The 11582-nt window shown below is 45.4% G+C and overlaps 1 protein-coding gene across 1 annotated transcript in view; it reads left to right on the top strand.

The window, feature by feature from the left end:
- The first annotated feature begins 876 nt into the window (after positions 1 to 876).
- Positions 877 to 11582, top strand: part of STOX2 (storkhead box 2) — a 63745-nt gene continuing 53039 nt past the window's right edge. The window contains exon 1 of the mRNA XM_065736539.1: positions 877 to 1362. Within this exon, the coding sequence (XP_065592611.1) occupies positions 1197 to 1362 (166 nt within the window). The 5' untranslated portion in view covers positions 877 to 1196. The remainder of the gene's footprint in view (positions 1363 to 11582) is intronic.

Here is an 11582-nt window from a genome sequence, read left to right as displayed (position 1 = left end):
ATGGACATCAATGGGAACACTTAGCTTTCCTTGGTTTTTCACTCTTGGAAGGAGATGAGAATGAATGAACAAGGATCCCAAGGTATTTGATTTCTTGCTGGGTTTTGTTCACGTCATTTTGATACTGTGGCAGCAAATGAAATCCTGAATGACTCTTTGGTGTGTTGTGTGTCCGGAGGCAGAGCAGGGGCCTGCTGATGTGCAGGCTGGGGAATGAACCCAAGGCTTCATGGCCATGGCTGGAGAGCATCTCCAGGCCTGTTCACTTTGATGTACTAGTCACTTGCTGTCATCCTTTCTGCATTGTGACACTACTGAAAGCTTTCAGTTGCTGTCCAAATTACAGACCTCTGATTTTCCATGCTTTTAGAAATGTGACCAAACCCCGTGGGAAGGAAGGTCCATTAATTATATTAAAAATAATAATAATCACGAAAAGCACAAGCAATTTATTAGCTGAACTTAGGTAGCATCTTGACCTCCATGCGTCATAGTTTCCTTCACTGGTCCCCAAACCTGGCTTCGTTTCAGGGCCGCTGCCAGCCGCCGGGGTCTATGGGCGGCGGTGGGGGGGGGGGGATGTCGCGGTGCTTCCGCCGGCCCCGCGGCCGGGAGAGGCGCTCGCTCCTCCTTCCCCTCCTCCTGCTCTGTCCCCTCCTCCTCCTCCTCCTCCTCCCGCCGTGCCGGGAGCCGCCGCCGCCTCTCCCAGCGCCGGGCGCGCTGCGATTCGGGTCACAACCGGCGGCCGTGGGGTTTTCCCCGTTTGTTTGGGTCTTTTGTGTGGCGGCTCACAGTTGGCTAAGCACGGCTAGGCTGAATCGGGCTATTGTTTGGGGTCCCGGAGCGTTCACGCTGCAGATCTCACCCCAACCCCCTCCCCTTTTTTTTTTTTTTTTTTTTTTTTTGTTGCCTGAGAAGCCACATAATGTGCCTTTCCTCCGCACGAATCTGGAAGCTGTAAGCCGGACTGATTGCAAATGAAGTGTAATGCATTGTGGGACGTGTGTAAAATTGGATCATTCGAGGGGGAGAGGGAAAAAAAGAGCGGCCGGGCCGTGCCGCCCGCGCCCTAGAGCAGGCAGCGGCACCATGGGCGCGGGCTGCGCCCCGGCAGCGCCGGCGCTGGGCTAACGGGAGCGCCGCGAGGCCCGGCCCGTGCTGCGCTGCTGCGGGGGCACCGCTCGGGCATCCTCAGCATGAAGAAGACGCGGAGCACGACCTTGCGGCGGGCCTGGCCTAGCTCCGACTTCTCCGACCGGGCCTCCGACCGCATGCGGTCCCGCAGCGAGAAGGACTACCGGCTGCACAAACACTTCCCGCCGGCTTTCATCTCGCAGGCGTCGCGGGGCTACATGACATCAGGTTGGTAGCACCGCCGGCGGGGCTGCGGGGTGCGGGGAGCCTAACTTGCTATGAATAATGCAAAAAGAAAGAAGGGGGGGGGGGAGAGAGAAAAAAAAATAGCGTACATCCACCATTTTGTACCTCGGCAAGATTCACGGCGAGGCCCTCGCAATATGGTGTTTAAAATCTATTAGCGGAGTGAAATAAGGCAGGGGGGGAACGGTCGCGTCTCAGCGCCGCGGAAGGGCAGGCGGAGACGAGCGGAGCGTGGAGCCCTTTGCTCCTTTTGTGCGGGGAGCATGTGCTGGGAATCTGCTGCCGCACGTTCCGCTTGTAACGCAGCTGGCCCCGCTGTAACCCAGCGCTCCGCTGCGGTTGTCTGCTCGGGAACGAAAAAGGGTCACCTGCCGTGGCCAACGCGCCCCTCGTAGGGTCACGGAACCGTGAAGCTTGGAGGAGATCTCTGAGATCATCCAGCCCGGCTGTCTGCTAGCGCCTAGCAGAGCTCCGGCTGCGTGTTTCTGCGCTGGTGTTAAATGACTGTAAACACGTTGCTGTTCGGTATCGGAGATGCAGAAGGGGAGTGGAGCTGCGGGTGCGGGCAGCGCACACGTGCACCTATGTTCCTCTGGCCGTCCCCGTCAGGGGAGGCCGTAGGGAAATAATGGGCACTGCACAATGTGTTTGTGCGTGGGGAAGGGAGGGCACGCACCAAACAAAAACCAGCGCGGGGAAAGGCGGGCATCGGGAGAGGCTCGGCCTCGGTTGCTGCAGTGTCAGAAAACCTCGGTAACGTTAATGGAAGCCGCTTCATCCCGAAGAGCATCCACATGGGCTCGGGATTCAGGCGTTTCATAAACAGCAGAAGGAAGACTTGGGAAAACGCTGATGGGGAGGGGGCCGGGGGGCAGAAAATCCTGGAAACCTCCTTTGTTGTTCTGCTGCCTGCTTATTGTGATGCTCGGACATAACGTTTGGTTCCTACCGTGTCAAATCCTAGTTTATCACGAAGGCTCGTTTTCCCCTCTCAGGCTCTATTTAGGTTGAGTAGGCGGATTCCTCTAAAGGAGAAAAAGAGGGAGAAGGAGAAAACGAAGGTATTTTTCATGCATTACTGAAAACGTTTCCAAACCCTCCCCCTCTCCCCCCCATTTCTGCTGCAAAGGTTGAGCCAAAGATTGTGGCTGTCAGTTACACGCTCGCTTTGCTCTCTCTGTGTCTAATAAACATCTCTCTTTGGTTCTCATGGTTTGAAAATGCCGTGTGACCGCTCTTTCGTTAACCTCCAGGCAGAATGGAAAGAACAGTAAAACACGCATTTTACTGCAAAATCTGCCCGGGCGAGAAAACTGTGCCATTTTGGCAGTAGCCCTTCTGATTTTTTTCCCTCTTTCCTGGGAAGCCACAGATCAGGAGGAAATGACAAGTGTAATTTATGCCTGAGCAGCTGAAGAAAAGGAGAGCGGTTGTTGGGAGGGGGTGTTTGTTGTGTTGGCGCTGCAGGTTCTGCAGGCGGCTGGAGAGCCAAACCTGAGAGGGTGGCAGGGATTTTTGTTGTTCTGCGTGGATGCGCTCGCCTTCCCGATGCAGAGATCCGGAGCTGTGTCGGTTCTGTGCAAGTCAGTACTTCAGGGCTGGAAACCCGTATTTAAAAGAGAAAGTGCTCACGTGTGCCAAGTGGTGTGGGTTTTGCTTGTTTTTAATTCTTTGGGGAAACACTTTGGCACTGTAAAAGCTTTATCTTGGCAAGGTTACCTCAATCCAAGTAGGTGTTCGAGCACGAGCGATCCTTAGAATGGGATGTGTCACCCAGCATTCTCCAGCTGATAGCTGTGATTTAGGGGCCTATGGGTATGAAATCTGCCATAAAATGTCTCCAGAACCCCTGAGTGCTGTGTTTATCCGGCACGTCAATTTAAACTGCAACAATTGAAGAGGGACGAATGTCACATTTAGTTTGAGCATCGTGCTCAAGTTGTTGGAGGAATGCTATGCTGAAAATCAGAAATGTTTCAGAAAGAACCCGGTTGGCTTCTAGCTGGAAATGCAATTGTTCTCTCTTGATGGATAGTTTCCACATTCATTTATTTTTAAAGAATCGTGGTCCACTGCCTTGGCAAATATTAGTTTTGGGAGGAATGGCTACTGTATCTAAACACATCTCACCATTTGAAACAGGGGCGTTTCAGAGGGCTGCATTCTGTTTATCCAACCATTTAACCTCATCACCATTAGTACTGTTGTGGTGCTCTTTTAATTAAATGCTGCATTGTTTGGGGTGGGGGTAGAGGGTGGGAAAGAAGCCTTGAGTTTTTGCCTCAGTTACTCTGGGTAGGAAAATAGGAAAAAAGGGCCTTCAGTAAGATGGTAAGCTGAAATCACTACAATTTGAGTGTGTCTGAACTGGGTATGGAGAATATATAGGTATGTTTCTTTCAGCAGCGCTGAAACACCGAGCAGTGGTGTTGCAGCCAACGCTGTGGTGCTTTCTGGGGGGAGGAAGACCAGTCTCTAAGCACTGTTGATAGGGGAAGTGCAGACCACACGCTGGAGTGGTGAGGCACGATCAGCTTTAAGAAGCTTTTTTGGCAAAGCTGAGTAAGGACCAGTTTGATGCTTATTTGATAGGAAGCAGCACTGCTGCCTAGCAGTCACATTTTCAATACTTTGGGAACAAACTGCCCATAATTACAGAAAATTACAGCGGATGCCATTGCAGTTTGTGTGAAATTTAGAGATTGTTTGACAGATCAAGGCAGACTGAAATAAGAAGGGAAAAAAAAAAAAAGGCAGGGAATTTAGTAAATCACACATTTTTACTGTTGAATAATCTCTTGATACGTGCTATTAAATGTGCTATACTCCAGGGTTCCTTTAGGCCTCCTAGCAACCGCGAGGTTCAAAGGCCATGCGAGGAGTTCATTGTTCATGCTGAATATTAATTTCCCAGTGGAGGGCTGACTTGGGGAAAAAAAAAACCACCAGAAAAGAAAACTACAACAACGGAGAGCTTTGACCTTGCGTGAAAAGAGATGTTGAAAAGTTTGAATCCAATCAACGCTGCTGAAAAAGGGGAAATGTACTTGATGTTTTTGACAGATTGTTTCTTAATTGAAAGGGAAAGAAAGAAGTCGTATAAAACTGCCAAGCAGAATAAAACTTGCTGAAACTCAGGAATGAGAGCTCCAAAAAGTCACATGCAATAATATGCATATAACTTGAAATGTCAAAAGCTTTTTTTTCCCCCCTCCTAAATAAAGAAGGGAAATCCTGGATTTTCTTGCAGCGGAGAGATGAGCTGCACGCTGTGGTTGACCCAGCTGTAAAACGTTACCAGACGTGAAGAGTGCTCTGAAAAGAAATCCTTTTTTCCTACAGCCTTTCTCGAGCTGTTTGAGCTGAAGGCCTTGGTGGTGGAGGCGATATGCCAGGTTGGGCTGGGGGTGGTGTAGGGTAACAGCCTTGTGTATGCAGCATGAAGGAATGTCTGAAGAACCCCCTGCGATGGTAAAAACTAATGCCAGAGCTTGCTTGTTTGAAGGTTGCCTTATGAAAAGTTTGCAGTAACTTTATTGCTCTTTGCTGCAAAACTTCCTTGCAGGTGTTTCAGTGCTCTGAAGCTATGCATCAGAATTCAGTCTCAGCATTGCCTTACAGTTAGTGGAACTTGGTTAGCAAGCTGAAGCAGAAGAGACAGGCAAGAAGTACCTAACCCTGGGAAGCCTGCTGATGTTATGTGTGCAAACTGTATTTGTAGGAGGAAAAGATGCTTCAAGGATGTTTGTTGGGAGGTCTAGGGCCACCTCTTCAGCCTTCTTGAAGAGAAGAAAAGATATGGGGAATGAAATTTGATCAAATTTGAGAATCCCAAATCACTTCTTTTCTTAAGCTTCAGCTCCTGACTAATAGAACTTAATATTTGGAGATAACAATGCATTATTTGAAAAAAGCAGTTTAATGTAATTGAGAAGTGACAAGTGTACACAAAGCCTTGGACCTCATTCAGTTCTCCTGTCGCTTAGTTCAGTTATCTAAAGGAATATGTTTTAACTTGAAAATAGCTGTATTGTAATTAACATTTAATGGAAGAAGCAGTATTGCATCACCTTTTTCTCTCCATGTGGCATAAAGAAATACCTTTTAACTTGTCTACTTACCAGTAATGTGACGTCTCTTCCTCCCTCAGTTCTGAATTGTTTAGGTTTAGGTCAGACCCATTCCTAAACAGTAAAAGCAAAAGAGCAGGTGGGTGCCAAGGGCTAGCAGAGAGAGCTGTTGCCCCTCAACTGCTGCTCTGCCTCCCTTGCTCCAGCCTGTGCTGAGCAGCCCAACCTGAGTGGCTCAAGCTTGTTTTAATGACTTAGGAAATTGCTTCTGGGCTGCCTGTGCCTTCCAGTTTGTTTTGTTTCCTGGGGCATCCCCTTACCTTGTGAGAGAAGCAGGAACTTCCACTGTGTCTGGTGTGGAGGGAGGAGGGTCTATCTGTCTTGTCTTCAGACCACAGACTTCGTGCAAGCTCACAGGCCAACCTTTTTTGCACAATTTCTGGCTTATTTTGTTTTTTCCTTTTGGTTTCTTGCCAAAAAGAATATGAAACACAGTCTTCTCTGACCACCCTTTGTGGATTTCACTGTTGTGATTGCTTGGGCAGCATTAACTCCAGTATTACCTCTGCAGTCCTGGTCCTTTCTGACAAGTCACCAAGATGTTTCCTGCACATCGGTGACACTAAACCCTCACACCAAGCTATGGGCAGTTTCCTTTGTGTTAACTGCACTTTCTCTCAGCTGAGTGAACTGCATTGGAGTACGTGTCCTTCCTGTCTGCTGTGACCTACAAGCAAGGGGATCCAGGGCTTTTTATTCTGTGGTAGTGCAAGTAAAATCTAAGAGGAATGAATGTAAGAAAGAAACAGAAGTCTGTGTGTCTATCTCACCTAGACCTGCTCAGATTTCCATCTCACTTCAAAGCACTCTTCCCTGCTGGGCTAAGTTTCAGGTTGTTTTTCTTTCCCAGCCTCCCTCACTGCCACTGGGAGCCCACTTGCGTTCTCAGGCTCTGCATTGTCTTTGCTCAGGTGCTTGCACCTTGGGCCAGGTCAAGGTGCACGGAGGGGACCAGGATCAGATTACCAAAGGGTGTTTGCACAGAGGTGGCATCCTGTTCTGAATCAGAATACCTTTCCAGGTGTGTTTTCCAGTGATCGTGTGATTGAAGTAACTTCTTGTATGCACATTAGATATCTTGATAGCTATTGAAGGTACAGGAGACTCCTCTTTCAAGGGCAGACAAGTGCTCAGAACAGATACGATACTGGTTTATTGCAAATAGCTCCCGAGCTGTCATAGGTGCAGAAGCTACACTGCCTTTGCCAGCAAGTTTTGATAAGCCCAAAGGGTGTTGAGTGTTTGGCCATTTTGGAATCGAATTGCAACTGCATCTTTCCAAATTGCGTTATGTGTTGGAGGTGGCTGAAATGTGAGGATTTTGCAGATTACCTTGGTTTAGGCCAGTGACCGTATCAGTTGTGGGCAGTAAGCCTTCGTCTGTAGGCAGGAGAGTAAACTTCCACCTTTGTAAAGCTCTTCACACGATTAAAAGCAGGATAAGTAAAATCAGGTAGGAAGAATGAAAGAATAGTATTTTGCTAAGCCCACTGTGGAAGTCCTCCAAAACTGGGGGGGGTTTGTCTTCACTGTTCTGGGGAGGTTCTTTAGTGTGACATCTGTTTCATAATCCTTAGCAGGTTGTAGGATGTTTCTGTGTATAGCACTAAAGTTGAGTCAGCTTCCTGTCATCTAAACTCTGGGCCGTGACGTCTAACCTGTAACTGAAAAAAGAAAGAGTGGAAAAAAATGTTCAGGTACAACTTATTTGCAGCTCCTCCTGAGCCTTTGTCTCATTGCAAAAGGGCAAGCAATATTAAAGTCACAAGAAAAAATGCTGATTTAGATCTAGTGTAGGAATTGCTAAATAATCCTTTTTTTTTTTTCTTCCTAGAAAAACATCCATCACATTATTTTAAATGGTCAGGCTGCTGTTACGCTAGTAAAACTGGATACTTTCAGTGGAGTAGATCTAAACCTGAGCTAAGAAATAAGGGGTGCCCTTTGTAAGGAGTATCTAAGAAATATTTGATGCAATTCTGTCTAATCATTGGGTTTGTATTTGCACTAGAAAAAAGGAATAGAAGTAGTAGCGGTTGAAACTGAGATGTGAAACAATTAAAGTCTTCCCTAAACTCTGGAGTCTGCACACTTCTATACCTGCCCTAGCAGGAATATTTGGTACTAAAGCCAATGGCAGCATGAGTAGTCCTAGATACAGATAATGCTTGAATATTGAAGCTGCAAAACTCTCCCAAACCAGCATCTACTTATCCCAGCTGCTGTCTGTAGATATGAGGGGGTAATGAAAGTTGCTTATAGTCACTGGCTTGCCCTTTTCAGTGCAGTTATTGAAGTGTCTACTTTACCAATGCTGTTTTGTGTCTTGTGCAGGACAGGGATGCTAGAATGGCTAAAAGCGATCAACTTAGAAACTTCAAGTTGCAGTGCTTAACAGAGATATCTTAATTGTTTTACTTGTTCTGATGAGATTTGAAAACAATGCAAAAAAACAAGATGATAAGTAGCAAGTAAAAATATTATTTGGGGAGTTGCTTTGTAGACCTAGACTTTGGAAGGTAGAGATGGCTAGCGGGTGTATTGCACGTGGAATTAAATTAGTAGTTGATCCCATTTATACTGTTTCCCTTTAATGAAAATATCAAGAAGAGTTGTGAGAGGCATCTTTGAAGTCTGACTTTACAGAGGCAAAATGAAACTTCTGCTGATTTCTGTCTCTCTGATCCATTAGAGGTACTGGTAGCTGGGCAGTACATAACATGTTTTAACTTTCAACTGAAGCCACTTTGTAACGGTTAAGCAGTAACTGCTGCTAAACATCTGCTCAAAAGTTGTTTGAATAACTTAGAAAAGCTGTAGCCTTTGTTCTTCCTTATGTTTTATTGTCAGAAACATGTTCTGAAAGGGTGAAAGTGTGCATCTACCAGAGTAGAACAGATTCCTTGACACTAACCATCATGTTCCCAAGCTCAGTGGTGATTACTGTTGCAGTTTGACCAAGATGCCAGAACTGAAGCACAAGAATCTTTCCTTGGTGTGACTACTTTCCTCATGTCCATGGTGCACCTCGCACTCCCGTATGTGGGTTGTGGATTAGAAACCTACCCTTCATGGTCTCAAAACAGCTCTTTCTGCCACTGTTTTCTTTCCCAGTTGGATCACTTAAAGGAAAAACTGAATGGCCCTTTGTAGTGAATTTAACCTCAATGTTTTGAAGCACAGAGAGTATAATAGACAATTCAGAAATACTTAGTGTGGCTTGGAAAAGGCAAAGTTCAGTAAGAAAGCTTAGTTCATCATAACACAGGAAGCAGTGTTGGGAGAACCCAGATTACATAAACTAATTTCTGTGCCCGTTTGTGTTCTTTTAATTTCCTCCATAATTTCCTATGAATTTCCTGTTGATGACCTGTGACCTGGTTTCAGTGGATGAACTTCTGACTATACGTGATAAGGCTTTAGGTGCCGTAAATGGCGCTGCTTATGTTACAGGCAAGCGAAGATGGTGGACTAAATTTCAGTGTGATGCCCAAAGGGACCTTCAGCTTCGTGTGTTAACTTCAAGGTAGGGTGACAAACGCAGGGACTGGTTCTCACTGCCGGAGTGCAGCCTGGCTTTTCACAAGACACACAGTTTCAACAGAGAGATCTTGAAGTCATGTTTCCATGGGATCTTTGCATTAGGTTTGATCTGGTTGGAATGTTTTCACACACACAAAAAAAAAAAAAAAAAAAAGAAAGAAAAAGAAAAGAAAAAAACCAGAATAAAATAATAAAAAGATTTTCTTTATTATTCCATCCCCTGAAGTGAAGGTTCAGTGTTTGAACGACTTGATAGGACTTCTCTGGAAAGAAATGTAGCCATCTCACAATAAGACGTTTTGCATAATATTTTGTTTTTCCTAAAATTACTAGACATGTTCCTTTGAGTCAATCTTAGGTTCAGTTTGTAGAATTAGAGAATAGAATGGTGCAGTTGGAAGGGATGTACAAGGGATAGCTATGGCTAACTGAAAGTTAAGGCGTATTTAACGAGGGCATGATCCACTTAATTCTGCATTTATTTGCAGAAATATTCCTCAGTAACTATGACTGTCAAACTAACGTGTCTCTTGGAAACCTCAGATGAGAAAGTGTGTTTGTAACTACCTCTTTTCACAAAACAGTTCATTGCTTATTTTAGAAATGTGTGCAATAACTTTTCGTTAGATACACTATCTGTTGTGTTTCCCAGTAAGTGATTGGTTATGCAAGCTTGCTTATTGCATTTTATGTGTTGCTAAATATTATGTGTCGTGGAAGTGGCCTCTGTCCATCTTCACTAATTGTCGTACATCGGGATGCACGCTAAATTTACAGGGGTTCAATTCAATCTGTAATGGGAAAGTGCACCAATCTATTGACTGCTCAGGCAGGAAACTTATGTGCAGCTTTTTTCTACCACTCCTCCCTGGACAGTGTATGTACCTGTCTCTCTTGCATGTATTCTTTGCCTGCATCAGGGAACTGTAAAGGCTGAGGAGGGAATAGCTGTAACTGCTGAGTGATGCTCCCTTTTAATTGAAATTTGCTGCTGAATGAGGGTCATAGATGGGAAAGGTGGAGAAAGTGGGACAGGCTAACTAGAAACAAGGGCGGATGTGATGGCAGTGAACAAAAATAATCAGTGTCAATGTGTTGCTGTTGTGCTAGAGCAGGTTTTCATCCTGTGTTGTGGCCATGAGAAGTAAGTTTCCTCAGCTCACCTTTAGATTTCAGTGTAAGTCATTTAGCTAACTGGATTTAAGTTAGAACTATTGCTCCTTCACTTGAGTGTCTCTGAGCTCATTTCAAAGGCTAATAATTATCTGTCTTTTCTGCCTATCGGATGATAACCTCATTCAGTTTCTGTCCTATTGCTGACTGTCCTACTGCTGATTGTTCCAAGTATGCATGCAACAATACAATGCTCTCAGCTTTGCATGATTACCCCTTTTCATCCTGGTAGTTTTCCCTTCTTCTATGTCTTCAAGAAATAATGAAAGTAAAATGAAGTGTTTCAGTGTAGCATGCCTTTAAATATTGTAAAGGTAAGCTTAAAAAGTTGGAAAAAGCTTTACCTTCCTGTGTTGTCGTAATTCATTCACTAGTTAATGGGGCAGTTGAATAGGATAGTATATTTCAAACAGTACTGAAGTGTACAAATTGATGTTGGCTGTTAGATTCCACTCATGGGTTGGTGTCAAACCAAGATCTGTAAACACTGAGGCAGAACTGTCTAGTGCAGTGGCCCTTAGGACCTGGCATTTATCTCTAGTAGAAAACACAGCTTTTCAGATTGGAGTATTTGACCTGGGTATTGTATTTCTAAATTAATGCGTTATGTGATCGTTGTGCATAGCATTAGAAAGGCTACATCATGGGGATCAGCAGGAAGAAAAAAAAATCTGAAACCACTTGGGATTATGTTGCCATACAGTGATGTTTTTTGGAGCAAAGAGCAGGAGCAGGAAGGAACGTGGAAAGAACAGTAAGGCTGTCAAGTTAGAACTGTTAGACTAGAAAAATGGTGTGCAAACTGGAGTTTCTGTGCTGACATAGTAAAGAAATTTTTCAGGTAAGACCACTGTCCATCTTGCCCGCTGTGCTGTGTCCTAGTATGGCCACAAGCAGGTGCCTAGGAGGAAGAAGAGGGCAATGTGGTACTTCCCCTGCGTGCTTCACTGCCTCCAGCTGTTTCAGGCATTGCAGTTAGCTTGGTAATCCTCAGGTTTCTCTCCCAGGTACTTGCTGTGGTACGTGTGGAAAATTTAGGGCAGTGACAACTGCTTGCCTAATATATGAGGAGCTGCCCCATGATAGCCCTAAGTCTTGTGCTTTATCAGAGGCGTTCTTGCATTGGGTCTCCTCCTGCCCTGCTTTGCAGTATTTCTCTCAAGCAAGGAATGTATGCACTTGCGAAGAAGGCTTTGAGGTTTTTGGTGGTGAACAACAACATATTGGCTGCTAGCTCAGGAGGCAGCATCAGTTCTCTCTCTCCAAATACAGCACACGTGAATTCCAGAGTCCTGAAACTGGAATATTAATAGTGTGCACGTCATCATGCATTCTCTTTTTACGTAAGATAGGTTG

Source organism: Cyrtonyx montezumae, unplaced genomic scaffold, assembly GCF_038088225.1.
Source record: "Cyrtonyx montezumae isolate F1298 unplaced genomic scaffold, pur_monq_1.0 scaffold_2, whole genome shotgun sequence".
Taxonomy (NCBI): Eukaryota; Metazoa; Chordata; class Aves; order Galliformes; family Odontophoridae; genus Cyrtonyx; species Cyrtonyx montezumae.
The sequence above is the reverse complement of the archived record's forward strand: the minus strand, read 5'-3'. Positions and strand labels throughout refer to the sequence as shown.